Source organism: Amphiura filiformis, chromosome 18 (genome assembly GCF_039555335.1).
Source record: "Amphiura filiformis chromosome 18, Afil_fr2py, whole genome shotgun sequence".
NCBI classification, from domain to species: Eukaryota; Metazoa; Echinodermata; class Ophiuroidea; order Amphilepidida; family Amphiuridae; genus Amphiura; species Amphiura filiformis.
Window position 1 is genome coordinate 21,300,296 of NC_092645.1, and position 17,685 is coordinate 21,317,980.

At 38.0% G+C, this 17,685-nt stretch overlaps 1 protein-coding gene across 1 annotated transcript; it reads right to left on the reverse strand.

Annotated features, from left to right (window-relative positions):
* Positions 1-2,678: 2,678 nt before the first annotated feature.
* LOC140139028 (EGF-like repeat and discoidin I-like domain-containing protein 3) lies at positions 2,679-12,575 on the reverse strand. The gene is made up of 4 exons (XM_072160809.1): positions 12,201-12,575; positions 10,854-10,992; positions 4,002-4,342; positions 2,679-2,822 (listed from the first exon to the last, which is right to left on the reverse strand). Exons 1-4 carry the CDS (start codon positions 12,573-12,575, stop codon positions 2,679-2,681), a joined length of 999 nt encoding a protein of 332 aa, XP_072016910.1.
* Between the last annotated feature and the right edge of the window lie 5,110 nt (positions 12,576-17,685).

Sequence of the window (17,685 nt, forward strand, 5' to 3'; positions counted from 1 at the left end):
TACACTTGTGTTATGCTTATCTATACACGTGTGTTATGCTTATCCATACACTTGTGATTTGCTTATCCATACACGTGTGTTATGCTTATCTATACACTTGTGATTTTCTTATCTATACACTTGTGATTTGTTTATCCATACACGTGTGTTATGCCTATCTATACACTTGTGTTATGCTTATCTATACACGTGTGTTATGCTTATCCATACACTTGTGATTTGCTTATCCATACATGTGTGTTATGATTATCCATACACTTGTGATTTGCTTATCCATACACGTGTGTTATGCTTATCTATACACGTGTGTTATGCTTATCTATACACTTGTGATTTGCTTATCTATACACGTGTGTTATGCTTATCTATACACGTGTGTTATGCTTATCTATACACTTGTGATTTGTTTATCCATACACGTGTGTTATGCCTATCTATACACTTGTGTTATGCTTATCTATACACGTGTGTTATGCTTATCCATACACTTGTGATTTGCTTATCCATACACGTGTGTTATGCTTATCTATACACTTGTGATTTTCTTATCTATACACGTGTGTTATGCCTATCTATACAATTGTGTTATGCTTATCTATACATGTGTGTTATGATTATCCATACACTTGTGATTTGCTTATCCATACACGTGTGTTATGCTTATCTATACACGTGTGTTATGCTTATCTATACACGTGTGTTATGCTTATCTATAAACTTGTGATTTGCTTATCTATACACGTGTTTTATGCCTCTATATACACTTGTGGTTTGCTTATCTATACACGTGTGTTATGCTTATCTATACACTTGTGCTTTGTTTATCTATACATGTGTGTTATGCCTATCTACACACTTGTGATTTGATTATCTATACACTTGTGTTATGTTTATCTATACACGTGTGTTATGCTTATCTACACACTTGTCTTATCCTTATCTATACACGTGTGTTATGTTTATCTATACACGTGTGTTATGCTTATCTATACACGTGAGTTATGCTTATCTATACCCGTGAGTTATGCTTAGCTATATACGTGAGTTATGCTTATCTATACACGTGTGTTATGGTTATCTATACACGTGAGTTATGCTTATCTATACACGTGAGTTATGCGTATCTATATAATAACAATTCATTGTGTTTTAGGACAACAGAGTAAATCATAATTATGACTTTCAATCCCCCATATGTAAGCGGCTAAGAAAGTGTGTAAATTTTCTTTCATTTTACCTCATTAGTTTGGCTTAAATTTATCAGAAAACTTTCTGACGGTTGTAACTAATAGTTTTTACTTGGCACAGAATAACTAAATAAAAATTTGACCGCAATCAATAAGGCTTTAAATATTGACGCAGATCCCCCCGTATATACAGTAAGCCAAATAATTAAGGTACCAGTTACGTTCACCCCTGCATATCCTAAACAAAGGCAGATATGTCATAATTGGAACTAACAGCCAATAGCTGCATCTTTTAGCTCGAATTTAAGACCTCATTAATTGTTCAAGTAATGAAGATACGATTCAAAAACCCAAGGAACATGCAAATTTAAAAGTTGCAGTTTGCCACATTTCATGATGTGTACACAAAGCGTTTGCGAACAAGAGAACTACCGCCGTGCTTTCATTGATTAGCACGAACAACTAGCATCGTGCTTTCATTGATTAGAACATAAAAGTGCAACTTTTTATTTCGTATCTTCATTAGGATTTGGATCATCGTTTCTTTAATTCTCGACCAATTTCAACAAATAAGGTCTTAAATCAGACCTAAATAGTACAGGCATTGGCTGTATGTTTTAATTTTGACACATTTGTCTTTATTTAGGATAATTATACAGTTGTGAACACAACTGCTACCTTAATTCTTTTGCTTACTGCATACACACACGGAATCGAGAGACTAATCGAAGTAGATGTAGATGTATCATATTTCTAGAGCAGAAATGTTATTATCCTTGGGCTCACCATTGCATCCTATGCTGCGCACAACAAAGTATCCGAAGAGGTGCAAAAGAGCCCATAATTTTGAAACTAAACAATAACCTCCTTGGATCCGTTGCGATGTCTACAAGCATTTGAACGGGCAAAGGTCTTTTTTTAATTGTGACAAACTGGCCCATACAAAGTGAAAATATTTCAATACAGGAAACAAAAAGACCTAAAGCCTTTTCTTCAGTCAATCTTTATTAAAACAGTTTTTTTTTGGTTTGTTTTTCAATACCTTTGTCTGTATTTTTCATTCTTATTCATTCTTATTTTGATTTCGTCTGATTTAGTTCCTTTAGTTCAAGTGCTTGTAACTTTACTCGTGAGATCGCAGCGGATCCAAAGTGGTGTGAAAATGTGCACGTCCACAAATGCATTAACCAAAAACGATACTTTTTATGCGCAGTATAGGAGGTCAAAACGCATGCAGGTGAGACCTTCCCATTCAGTAGGCTGTATCCTGATAACAGTAGCTCGAAGAGGTGAAGGGAACACTCTGGTAACTATTGTGTCCTGGTCAGTGTTGCCATCAAATACCTACAAATAATTTGATAGTTGGTTAATTAATTTGGTATAGGACACTCCACGAACACATAGTGCAGCAGATACAAAGTGGTGTGAAAATGGGATATTACGATATTGCATTGCATGAAATGTTTAATTGTTTAAATGTCCGGATACCTTTTATGCGCAGTACATAAGGTCAAAACGCATGCAGATGTACTGGTCATGCCAATCACTAGGACGTATCCTGATGATAGTCGCTCGAACAGGTGAAGGGAACACTCTGGTAACTATAGTGTCCTCGTCAGTGTTGCCATCAAATACCTAGAAATAATTTGATAGTTGGTTAGTTAATTTGGTTGAGCCAACTGCCCTGGGGGGGGGGGGTGCTGGCGAGGACCTAATTTTTCACCATACTGCAGTTATTGTCCGTTTTCCTATACACAATACACAGTGCTCTTACCATTGACGCGTGACCCCTACAAATAGCCTACGTTAAAAGTATGGGATTTGCCTAGTTAACGTCGCTGTGTGAAAAATAACCGGCCAATATTAAAAGTACTCTTCTAAAATTCTAGAAAATATAGTTTTGTAACATGTCCTAATTTTTAAGCTAATTTAGATGTTTGGAAATATGCGTACTTTGGTGTTTTAGGAAGGATATGTAAACGACAGATAACACCAAAAATATGAAGAAATTATTTCCAAACCGTGTTAAGTATGCAAAGCATCATGCTTCTCATTTTCAAGAACGCTGGTTAACAATAAGCACGTGTTGTCTCATTCCGTAAACAAAGACCACGCAGAATTGTTCTCTAGCGCTCGCTTTATAATCGTTCACTCAACTGAAACTATAAATACCAGCTCATTGCTCCATTGTACGTGTAAAGCAGAAACATATGTTGTGTGTATTTAACCAGAGAAGATATGATTTAATCAGTTGCACTGTTTTCAATGAGTGTTATCTTGGTTTAATAGCTTTTAATGGGGTTTAAGTCCTGCAAAGGTCGAGGTGAATTCTACTGTAGACATGACTGCATCATGCCTGATTTAAAACATACTAACCGAGGACTCACACAGCCGTTCTTAATCGCCATACCGTGGACCTGACTAGCACATACCAGACCACGTATTATCCAACCGTGGCCCGTCCTATACCACCCATAGGTGGACCCGTTTTAAATGTATCTTTACGTTATTTGCGATGTCTTGGATATATCTAAAATGCCGAGGACCTCCACGGTCATCGGGTGTCCTCATTAGTCATGTGTGTATCCGTGTGTGTGTCCTCGTTTGCCTGGCTACGTAAACGCACCCCCTACACACGCACCCCACACACCCCCCCACACACCCCTACACAATAAAAACCCCGTTTCTGTAATACGCGTTTGGTGGTGCTCTAATTTGTGAAGGGGGTGACTTGCAATAAGCAGAATAACATCACAATCATTAACGCGGGTCAGATACAAATATTAAGTATTTATTATATTAACAGATTCGTACCATGCTTTCCTGGTTAGTATGGTTGGTCTGTACGTATACCAAATCATCCTCATTCACTCCATATTGCACTCTAAATTTGGTCACCCACTGATCAACACCATGCCTTCCTTGAATCATTACTCCGTTAACCACAACTGCAGCACTTAGGTTTACTTGGATCCATTGGTTGGCGTCATTGAATTCAGCGCACCATGCTCCTATACTCGAAGGGGTTATTTGAGCATTCAATCTTGCATTTGGAGGTGCGTGAAGCAAATTCCTCTGAGAAGCAAAGAAGCTTGAAGCCGTGATTTGTTCGTCACCAATTCGTCCATCTTCAACGCCAATTTGATAACGACAATCTACAATCAAGTTTGAGTAGAAAATAATGAACAAGTAAGTAATACATAATAAAATTAAACATTTTACTTTTCATGATGTTTCAAGATTATGGTTTCAACCTGTTCGCCATCGGACGAACAAGAGATTTTTCTTGCCTAAAACATGTACGTTAAAGAGAAGACGACCTTGGCTTCGGTACAAGCAGTGGTGATTGACATACCCACCCACCTTCACCTACCTTCAAAACGGCTCCGTTGTCCCCATCCCTAATCCACTATTTTGGACCATTTTTAGGAATAAAATTACTTGCCCCACCCCATGGCTTTGAAAATACAAGTGTAAGACGGATAAATATAATAAGAACCGCACAGTGACCTTCAAACGTCTTATGCCTTCCTTTGATACACATATAATTTTCTGTCATTTTCTGAATTTTTACTCTGCCAAATCACATTGCTTCCTCTTTAATAATGTTGTCTTGGCTTCAAGGTAATTTCGTCCTCTCTCCTTTACCAAGGATTGACCAGCATCACAGTCTTGGTATGACATGTGTTGTTTGTTTCAGACTTCATCTTCTTTTTTCTTCCTTGTTTCGTTTCTTCAAAATAGAGAATTTAGTGACGATGACCTCTGAGTTCGCATACGAGTTCGCGTAATATCAGGAAACGAAAGAAATATATTACTGCGCTGTATAGATTTTTAAAAATCTAATATGTAATATTTACAACTATTACATATTAAACTACCTTACTCCCTGTGTTATGTTAAAATTACTTTTCAGCTGCTGCGGCGCAGATCAGTTCTGCAAATGGAATCATGTCTTTCCGTTAGTACGTAAACATTTTCTTTACTTCAAACCAGCTTGCTATACAGGTAGTGTTGTGGAAAGTATTGCTCATGCTGTGTGTCGTCATCAAATGCAACAGTTGGAACAACAGAGCCCAGTCAGTGGCCTGTTCACGCCCAATCTGGTAAAATTAGCAGGCCGTCAATAACATTACGTAACCAATATCGTGTGCGATCTGCATGATTAGACCTCTGGCAACCGGTTTCATCTGCCGATAATTTAGCCACAATCGACTTGGCTTTGACCTGTTTGTAGAATTCAATCTTCCTTTTGTCAAGGTCCGGTTCAATTTTGGTCAGTATCGGATATGGCGATACGCTCCAAAATCTGCGAAGATTACATTTCCTCGGACATATCATCTATAGTGATTCGGGAATGTAATCCACAGTCTACTGTTGACTTCATGACGGACCAGCGGGAACTCGGCACACCATCACGAACTGTTGGCCCTGATTATTGTCGCCTGTCTACCTTCAAACCTCTTGTAATATCTACTTATAATGTCCGTACTGTAAATCAACAAGGGAAAATGCATCAGCTAATCATGGGCTGTGCTGATGCAGGTATTGACATTGCCGGAATTCAAGAACATCGTCTCATTACACCAAGCCCAACCGATGAACTTTGGTCAGATGATAGAAACTGGGTTTTATTATTCAGTTCTGCTACCAAGCAAAGGCACGGAGGAGTTGGTCTGGTCATGTCCAAGCACATTCACAGATGTCTTAAGAGTGTTGAAGCTGTTTCCGAGAGGATACTATTTGTAAAATTCCATGGCAACCCTCAGCTCAGCATCACTGTTGTATATGCACCCACTGAGTGCGCAACATCTTCTGACAAGGAGGAATTCTATTCATCTCTATCTGACCACCTGGATGGTATGAAAAGGCACAACATCCATCTCATCCTCGGCGATTTTAATGCCAGAATAGGAACAGACAGTCATCTTTCCCATCCTTGGGTCATTGGTCCACATTGCTACCATGATTCAACAAATGACAATGGTGAGCGTCTGGTCAACACCTGCCAGGAATACAATCTCAGACCGACCCAGATGAGATTCCCGCAACCCAGGAACCGTCTCTGGACTTGGACCCATCCAGTTGGATCAACCCATGCACAGTTAGATCACATACTAATAAACAGCAAGTGGGTAAATTCTCTCCGCAACTGTCGAGCATACAACTCAGTAGAAGTGGACTCTGATCATCGTATTGTGAGCATCCGTCTAGCTGCCAGTCTGCGAACTAGCAAAGGAAAACCTTGCAAGAGACCAAAATTCAACTGGAAGAAGTTGCAAGATCCTGATACAAAGGAGGAATTTCAGCTGGAGCTATCAAACAGATTCCAGGTCTTGAGCATGGACAACACCACACCCATCTCTGATAGGTATGAGACCTTCGAAACAGCGGTCCGTGAAGTTGCTGAGAAAGTTATTGGAAAGCAAGAGCCATGCGGACTACCAAGTTGGGTATCAGATGCAACCATCAGACTTAAACTTGAAAGGGATGAGGCCAAAAAGCGGTACTCCATTTCAAAGTCTCATCAATCTAGAGAACGATGGAGGAACTTGAACACCAGCCTTAACAACTCTTATAAATCTGATGAGCTTGCTACCCTCAATAAGCAGATGGAAAACCTGAAGCTGGCCGACGAGATGGGGAATTATACCACCACCTGGAAAATTATACACTCGCTTTCTGGGAAGAACTCAAAGAAAGGGGTAAAAGTCAAAAAGAGATGGATCAACTCCAACCAGTGACCATGAACTGCTTGAGGAATGGAAGGAATATTTTAGCTCACTCCTTAACAACGACAGTGGCACAGCAGCTTCAGAACTTCCTGCACCAGCTGTTGAAGATCTTCCTATTATCACTGAGCCCCCAACTCGTGAAGAAGTAGTCAAAGAAATAGCAGCCATGAAGACCAACAAGGCAGCAGGATTGGACTGTGCTATAACTGCAGAAGCACTTCAGGGAGGAGGGGATAGCATGATTGATATGATTCTCAAATTCTGTATGGAGGTATTCTCAACGCTGACACCGCCACGTCAATGGGTTACGAATGTAATCATTCCTCTACCAAAGAAAGGTGACCTCTCTCTCATGACAAACTACCGTGGTATTTCGCTTATGTCCATTGCCGCAAAAGTGTACAACAAGATCCTTCTGAACAGGATCCGACCCCACATTGATCCTTTACTGAGAAGCAACCAGGCTGGCTTTAGATTGGGTCGCAGCTGTGCTCTGCAAATACACATTTTGAGGAGGATCATGGAAGGCTTCAAGGAGTACCAGCTTCCCTTAACAGTCACTTTTGTGGACTTCAAAAAAGCCTTCGACTCCATCAACAGGTCCGTCATGTTTTCAGTGCTGCGGCATTATGGAATACCAAAGGTTGTAGTCAATGCCATCCAGGTGCTCTACAAAGACTCCAATAGTGCCGTTATGGTAGATGGCAGTATCTCAGAGCCTTTCCAAGTAACAACTGGAGTGCTTCAGGGTGATGTGTTGGCACCATTCCTGTTCATTATCCTGGTAGTCTACCTTCTGATGAAATCAACTTCTGGAATTGACGCTGGAATTGTTACCTACCCACGTCGGTCAAGCAGGTATCCTGCAAAGATGCTGAATGACCTGGATTTTGCTGATGATATTGCCCTGCTGGAATCTTCCATAGACCGGGCTCAGTCACATCTTACTAGGACTGCAACTGCAGCAGCAGATCTAGGCCTTGTCATCAGCGCACCTAAGACAGAATATATGATTGCAAACTGTAACACCCAACCAGCACTTGAAGTCTATGGTAGTATCATCAACCATGTCACAGACTTCAAGTATTTGGGTTCCAAGATGGGCTCTAGTGTTGGAGACCTAAAAAGAAGAAAAGCACTAGCCTGGGCAGCTTTCTGGAAACTGGAACGCCTTTGGAGAATCCCGTCCTTGCCAATCGAAACAAAAATCAAACTGTTTCAGACAACGTGTGTTACTGTCTTTCTGTACGGGTTCGAGTCATGGGTAATTACCAAGGATATGGAAAACAAGATCAATGCATTTGCAACATCTTGCTACAGAGTCATGTTAAACATCAAGCGTGTGGATCGGATTCCAAATGAAACCATCTACAACCTGACCAACACTACTCCACTGGTTGCCAGAGTCAAGATTCATCAACTCAAATTTCTCGGCCATATACTGCGTCTTGAAGATGGCGAGCCTGTGAAAGAATATGCGCTTTATATTCCACCACATGGGAAGAGGAAACCGGGACGGCCGCGCACACTGTACTTACAGTATGTCCAGCACCTCCTGGGAGATATTGAAGGGATGCTGCAGCCAAACAAAATTGTTGCGCTTGCCCAAGATCGCATTAGTTGGAGAAAGCTTGTAGTCGCCTGCTCCGCAGCCGACTGATGATGATGATGATGATGATGATGAATCCATCATGTCTCATACAATCATGTGTATAAAGACATTTGCATTCCAGCAGATAATGGCCACGGAATGATCTTTGGACCTATTTTCCTATCATCATACACACCACGTCATTTCCCCCATAAGCGGCTTCTAGAACGTTCGTTTCATGAATGTGTGGCAACAAACCAACAGAAAGACGACACCTTTCAAAGGGCTATTCTGCTGCGCATCAACGATGATCCCAGCAGCCTTCCAATACAGGGGTTGGTCAAATGTATGAAATGCTGTTACAGTATTTAAACTTTAAAGAACTCCGAAGTAGATAGCCTGTAAGTGTTATCCCTAGAATACATGTCTATTATGGGCAATACAAAACAGAAGACTGAAACTCTAAGACCTGACAGGGTGTTCATTCCCCCGATTACAGATTTAAGGTGGTTCTGGACCCATTTTGGAAGTGCTCTATTTATGTTTTAAACATATTAATTGAGTAGGGCAGAGAACACTGATCCATATGTTTTTTGTTTGAAGCTAATCGGACATACGGTTTTCATAATACATACATTTTAAATGTCTTTGTATTGTATTGTTTTTATCAATAATCAATACAGTTAATGAGCTAATTTGACTTGAAAGTGCTCATTAATATGTAATTTTGTTAATATTTTGCTAAAATCAATGCATAAATGTTCATAACATTTTTATTTAACAGAATATTGGTTTCAAACTTGGTCAAAGTGTTCCTAATGACTTCCAGATAATTTATGCATAATTAATGAGCTAGCCGCCCTAATTTGCATAATTAATTAGCATTTATGCAAATTAGCCCATTAATTATGCAAATATGCAAATGAGGGGCGGCTTCACTATATAATACATTAGAACATATTAGAAACACTTTGACCAAGTTTCAGGGCAAAAGTATGCAAAATAAAAGTACCATGAACATTTATGCATTGATTTTAGCAAAATATTGGCAAAAATTACATATTAATGAGCCTTTACAGTCCTTTTAGCTCATTAACTATATTGATTATTGATAAAAACAATAAGATACAAAGAAAATATAATTTGATGTAGTATAGAAACCGTATGTCCGATTTGCTTCAAACAAAAGGCATATTGATCAGTGTACTTTACCCTCCTCAATTAATCTGTTTAAAACATGCTCAAAGCATTTCCTTATTTCTAGAAAATGCATCCAATACCACCTTAAGTGAATGGTAATTAATTGCCATTTAAGCGTTCTGGCGGCCATATTGGATGCCATCTTGGAATTATTGATTATCTGATGATACCTTGAATGTGTAGACACAAAAATTGCAGCCCTAAGGTGAATAATAAATGATTTATAGCCATTTTAATGCAGTGACGGCCATTTTGGACGTACTCTTGGATTTATAAGTTACCTGAGTACTCAATGAAACCTAAGGGTAGACACTAACAGCTATAGTGAAGTATGATTTTGTATCAACTTTAGAGTATTGACGGCCATCTTGGACCCCATCTTAAAAATAAGTCCGATTTTCTTAGATTTTAAATATGCTATCCCTGATCTCAAATAATACCAAACACTACTGAAAAAAACTTTTGTAGCAATTTGTTTTGGTCAAACTGGATATTTATCTGAATATACCGCACTGAAGGGTAAACACCTTCAAAACAACCAATGAATGTTGGTGATATTCATCAGAAATGTCATAATTAAAATGAAAGAAAACACACCATTTCAAAGTTTCTAAACCCAAAATGCAATCTTTCGCTATATGATCATTTTTAGTAATTTTATAGCAGCCCTTTTTTTTACAGAAGATATAGTTCTTCGTCGTATTTCCATGCATCGCCCAGGCCTATTGGTTTGTTGTATTATACCCTAAATGTCAGTTTATTCACTCCCCCACACATATGTGATGCGATCAAGCCAAATCAGTCGGAACTCGGAAATATCGATTTAGAGATATAGCCAAACAAAGAAAGTTTTTCCTTTTGTTTTCTCTTGTTTTGGAAACTTTTAAATTGCTCATATCTTTGGAACTATTTGTTCAATTTCAATGGGGTTTTCTGCAAAATCCAGCTTTGTAAATGTTTTTTACTATCCTATAGGAAACTGAAAATTTATTATGGCCGAGTTCCGACTGATTTTACTTGATCGCATCACATATAATGAACTGCCAATATTAAATTATTCTAAGCCTATTCGAAGTAACTTTAGATGTATGAATATGTATCATATTAATAGAGCACAAATAGTATTATCTTTGGGCTCACCTTCGCATCCTATGAGGTCAAAACGCATGCAAATGAAATTTTGCCAATCACTAGGGTGTATCCTGATGACAGTCGCTCGAACCGGTGAAGGGAACACTCTGGTAACTATAGTGTCCTGGTCAGTGTTGCCATCAAATACCTAGAAATATTTTTACATTTGGTTAATAAATTTGGTTGTGCTAAGGGGTGGGAAATGTTCACGTTATTGAAGCTTGATAGGGGTGTTAGATCCTCCACACACAGGGTACTGGGCCAATTTAGGTATGATAATTGAGGGGCTCAATATATATTTTGGTGAAAATAGAGGGCGCTGTTGAAAAATGTCGAGGTCATGAATGTTACTTAGTAAAGTTGTAAAATCAATGTTTTAAGAAGTGAAATTGTTATGTATTGTATTGAAAATTCTAACAGGAAAGTCGAGTTTTCTCAAAATAATCCAAATGTGGTATAGGTCGTTTTTATATAAAGCCCCTCAATTGATTCATAGATAGTAGGAGGGTGTTAAGTGTTTAAAATAGTTTATGACCTTACGCCTTCGATTTTGTTCCAAATGCTATGTGTTATCAGCGAAATCTCCCAGAGGCCATTTAATTGACCCACAAAATGGAATTATGTTCTAGGGTTAATAGCCAAAATATAATAAAATGATCCTTCCATCTGACTGTTTTTGAAACAAACTTGTCTACACTCCCATGGTCATGATCACATCCAATAACCGTGTTAAAGATAATAATTAAAAAAAATTAAAAGGTGTTTCTACCTAGATATAAACGCATTTTTCACAAATTGGTTATGAAATTTGCACAGTACGTCAGGTCATTAATTTTTGTCAAGATTTCCAGATTCCTCTCCCATTTTACTTTTTTTTTTTATCTTAGGTCATTTTTGTCCACAAAAGTGCCATTTTTAGTGCTTTGGGATTGGTTTTGACCAAAATATATATTTTTGTTTAAATGACTCCAACATTTTTGTCAATATGACTTTTCTCTTTCATCTGAAACAAAAACCAAGTTCCAACTTATTTCTTTGGGTCCATAGACTATTTAGATAGTTGACACCTTCAAATCCAAGAAGGCCGTCAATTAAATATGCAAATTAGGTGAAAAGTGATATTTTAATACCCTTTGGTCCTACAGACCAAATTTGGAAATCATAGCATCTTTATTAAAGAAAAAGCGATTTTCTAGAGTGTCATTGGCATTATTACACAAAATATCTCTTTTACAAATACGTGTTTGGTGGCGCTCCAACTTGTGAAGGGCGTTGACTTGCAATAAGCAGAATAACATCAAAATGATTACTACGTGGGCCAGATATAAGTTTTTTATAATATTAAAAGATTCGTACCATGCTTTCCTGGTTAGTATGATTTGTCTGTACGTATACCAAATCATTGACAGTCACTCCATATTGCAATCTAAACTTGGTCACCCAATAATTACCATCACCCCGTCCTTGAATCATTACTCCGTTAACCACAACTGCATTATTCAGGTCTACTTGGATCCATTGGTTGGCGTCATCGAATGCAGCGCACCATGCTCCTATACTCGAATTGGTTCTTTGAGCATTTAATCTTGCTTTTTGAGGAGCGTGATGCAAGTTCAAGTGAGAAGCATAAAAGCTAGAAGCCGTAATTTGTTCGTCACCAATTCGTCCATCTTCAACGCCAAGTTGATAACGACAAGCTATATCCAGGTTTAAATAGAAAATAATGAACATTTAAGTAATACATAATACACGACGTTTCCAATTATTGGTTTCAACGGGTTTGCCTTCGTACCAACACGGGATTTCTGAACGTTAAAGAGAAGATGACACTGGCTATGGTACAATTAAGCAGTGGTGAACCATGGGGGAGTATTGGAATATTCGACCACACTGTCCACTCTCATTTGTTCCCGATGGCGGATCGCAGGTAACGGTTGGCATGCTACCCGAATTATCATTAGCCACTGGGTTTTCCCATAAAATCATAGCGGTTGGCTGGCCAACGTCAGTGTTAGATGTTTGATTTGAAGGGCAGGATTGCAATGCAGGGTCTTCGTTGTCTAATTAGCAAAATAGTATAGAATAAAATAATTATATTCGCATAGTTTCAATTGAAGCATTTACAGTTTTAACCCATAACGATATCTAGTGAAACATGTCATTTCATAATCACTGTTGCAATAACAGAGTATAAAACACCAAGGAGGATTATTAAATAAACGAATCTTTAAAAAAGATGATGAGGCAACAGGACTTTGTGTGTGCCATATCTTGTGAGGGAGTTGGGGCTAGGATCTAGTTGTACTGGCGTGGGTGACAGGGTTGCTTTCTAGGAGGGGGTGCTGTTCCAGGGATGTTTGGGATGAAAAATATAACAATTTGTGTAATAGGAGTAATAATTATACTTGTGCAATAGATCAATTTATAACCTACCAAAGTTTCGGCAAAGGAAAGGCGTATAGTGTCATTCAGTCGATGTATTTTTTCTTTATGATGACTTTTTATTAGTCGCTATGTAATTGAGGCTTTTGTGTGATGTTAATATATACCTGAATTTATAACCTACCAAAGTGTCGACAAAGGACTACTTCAGGACTAGAGACCACGGGATTTGGAAGCAGGAATTAACATAAATCTTACCATAAACATGAATATAAAATGAGCAACTTCCGCTGTTCCCGTAACCATCCAAAGCTGTACACGTCACAGATATTTGTCCTATGGTGAAATTTGCTCCCGATGGCGGATCGCAGGTAACGGTTGGCATGTTACCCGAATTATCATTAGCCACGGGGTCTTCCCATAAAATCATAGCGGTTGGCTGGCCAGCGTCAGTGTTGGATGTTTGATTTGAAGGGCAGGATTCCAATGCAGGGTCTTCGTTGTCTAATTAGCAAAATAATATAGAATAAAAATCACAAAGATAAAATAGAAGCCTTTAATGTGTTGACCCATCGGTATCTAGGGAAACTTGTTCGTTGATAAATATAGTTGCAATTACCAGAGTATAAAACAATTAAGACTATTATTAAATAAACGAAAATAAAACCGTCAGGGAATATTTCTGAGAATATTTCGTTATGTTTATTAAATCAACAGTTACTATCACTAGGCACATCACCTCTAAAATAAGTGCAGCAAAAACACGTTATTTAATGTTTCTACATGAACGATCTTTATGAACGCCTAACCATTTAGAGAATGAATTTGGAGAAAACCTTCTGATAATTACAAACACTCGCTGAGCAGCAAGACCTTCCCTCTAAGCTTTTGATCCGATAAGCTGATTATCTATTTGCTTTCATGAATTGGAAGACATTCTTTGATGTATTACTGAGCTCAATCAGCTGAAATTACTGGAGCGTGAGCCACCCAGGCTGGTGGCTCAGCATAGTATTTTATTAACAGAAGGTTTTCTCCAAATTCGTTTCCTAATACAAATCAAAGATCAAAATTGAAATCGGCCAATGCACTGTGAGGTAGCGTCAATTTTAAGATGCATGTAAATGGGATGAAAACCTGCCACAAATGGCTATAATAACAAAATTGGCACATTTTGAGATTTTAACGGCTAATTTGGACACTTGCTTAAAAAGAAGCATTAATTTAAGTAGCACAGAATAAAAGGCTATATTTTCTGATTTCATTAAAGAAAACAAAATTTGATTTCACAGATGGTTTCAACAAGTCCTTGCCATTCTAAATATGTATACTTTTATATTTAGACAATTAGTTATGAAGTCTAAACGTTTCCATAATTACAAGAATAAGATCAACCTTAAAGTGTTTAAGTATTTGCATTTAATGAGTTATGGTGATATCGTGCGTAGAGCTGTTATCTTTGTGATATTTCAAGCCTAAATTCTTGGCCAACAACTTTGGTCGTTTTTGTGAAAATCCAATATGGCGGATTTATCATTGCTTTTCGCATGGTGATTTTTGAATTCTGCAGGACTCTGCAAAAATTATGAATTGAGTTACTGTTTGTACTAATATAAAGCCACGAAGTACCAGAAATGAGACTGTTGGAAGGGGTGCAGATCTGACAACCCGGTAAAGATCCAACAGAAAACGGGTATTTTGAAAGAAAGTTACTTCAATCTTCAAAACTTCACAAAAAAAAAAAAAAAGAATACGATAATGTCACTAGTAATTTATTAAAAGTCTTATATCAAAGATTTATATTCTTACCCATGCAGTGCAAATTATAATGTTTCCTGATCATGCTGACGTTATCCGTTATCAAAGGTTCGTCGACGTAAATCGGTTTAAAAAGTCGCCTAGGTGTGATTGTATTCGGTCCCCATCCACCGTATATGACACTGGTGCACTGACACGGATCGTAGTACGGCAAAATCCAACGCCAATCTTCGTGTGCATCTTTATTCTGTCTAACGTCTCCACACGTACGCGCTTGAAGTTGGGAATGCTGATAAAGTTTCATCAAATTGCAAGGATACCCCTTAGTTTCTGATTATTATATAAACAATGCATAATAAAGATAAATGAGCAATGAGAATAAAAATACCAATTTGCTTGGATGTTTGATATCAGAGTCGTATTTCAAACAATATTGATCAATATCAACAGAAACAAAGAAGCGCTGAAATGAACAATTAGGATATAGAATACTAGAATAAGGATTTGCTGCTGAAATCAGCACAGTGAAAATTTTGCATTGAAGAGAGTTAGTGGCGGAGACGAATATGATTAGGACTGCCTTTGTACTACCTGTGATATTTATAATGCATTAGAATATAATAGATTTAGCTACAAACGGATCTACATCCCAGTCCCAACACTCTCATTTTCCCGACATAACAATCCTTAACCAGTATAAACGATTGCCAAAAACTCCAATAATTGTTTAAATTAAACTTGAAAAAAAAGCTTTAACCTTTAAACCAAAAAGAGTTGTGCTTAAAACAATTCTTTGTTATGTTGTGTGCCCTCAAAATTTTGGTTCTGCTATTTATCTTCATTTGTATCTTCATGGGATATTCTGGAATGCTAATGATTAAAATGACCATGAAATTCACGTCTAGTTACATGTAAAAATTCTGTAAACGTAATTGATATTACTAGAATGATCGTGATTCCCAAAGAATGTTCTATAGCATGAAGTGGTGGCGCTATTGCAGTAGCCATCTATACACACTATCTGATTTGTTTTTGAGGTAATGTGCTATGTTTGAAATGGTGTACACATATTAATGATTGTGTTTGACATGTAGTGATCTAATAAGTTTTATGTAGAAATGCTGTATTATGCCATAAATAGTTAAAATTATTCTAGAATGGTAAAAATGACATAAAGCCATGATCGGAAATGCTTACGGCAGCAGTATTTTATAGTTAATAAGAGGGAACTCTTTGAAACTTATGTTAGCCAGTGTTGGTACAAAAGTTACCACTATAAATCATTAGACTTCGGTTCGAGGTTTTTGTGTGTTGGAGAGAATACAATACGCCAAAGGCGGTAGTAGAGCCCATAGTGCTTGATTCAAAGTCGACTCGAAGTGGCAGAATGAAATATTTCTATCAACGAGCTGTGGTATTTTGCTTGACTAACATAGAGTGTTATCTATCTGCCACGTGGAGCAGAAAGGTTGCTCAATAGATCTCCAATAGTGGAGCTTACGGTCAACATAGAACACCATTTGGAGAACAGTAGCATAGCAGCTAGAAGAGTGAAAACATAGTAATCAAGATTTTGGACTGAGACTGTGGTAGACCATGGGTTTCCCTTGGGCAGAGAGGATCTCGCACATTGCCGAAACTTGGATCATGAACATGTTTGAGGGCCACTCAATTGTCTCAATTCCTTCTGTTTTGGTAACATATTGAACATACAGTATCATGACCTGTTTTGAATCCCTTCTCCAAACTCATCTCTCAAAACGTAAATGTCTTAGTACCTACTAACCTTTGTCTTTAATCATTCATCTGCACAATAAGCAAAGGATTATCCAACATGCATCAAGGATTATATACGGGGAGAGGATGTGATTGCTCTTTTTGAAAATATTGGCTACATGTACGTGTGTGCTGGTGCGGTGGAGACGTCGGGTGGGTTCGTGAGGATGTGAGAGTGCAGAAGAACGTACCTGGCAGAATGCAAAAGAGTTGTAGCATCAGTACAATGTGGTAGTGGATCATCACGTGGGATGCCCGCATAATTGAAGAGCTGAAAATAATACAGTATATTATCAATATCAGTATTAATATGGTAGTCCATCAAGTAAAAACAGCTCTAAAACCATTCACTACCATTCCTTATTATTCTCGATCACATGACCGACTGGTCATATTAGGTAGGGGTCATTATTACGCCAGGGGGAATGGAGGATTTGACGGGGAAGTCGAAAAAAGTAAAGACATGGGGAGCATGAATTTGTATTATTAACTGAAGGGAGGGGGACACGGATATTCCTTTTCACCAAAGACCCACCTTTCATGATTTTCAACACAACAAATCAAATCAAAATTTCTCGTGTTTCTCTTGCATTTCTTTAAAGAAATCACCGAGCTGAAATATGCAACTTTCGGCCAAAACTTATATCAAAAATATCATGCTGATCACTCGATCCTGTATGATTAGTATCTCTGAAAAGAGCGGTATTGTATTCAATCTATGATTGCAGACATACAAAGGTGATAGGTCCAATCTGCTTTTAGTGCAGGGCGGTATATTAAAGATCGTTTGAACCAATATATATGGTTGTTACTCCTGTTACGTAACCACTTCTACGGCAAAAGGAACAATAAACCCTGCATTGCGTAGCCCACACCGGTCATCCATGCAAATTTTAATCGATACTTCCAAAACACTAGTTCCTGA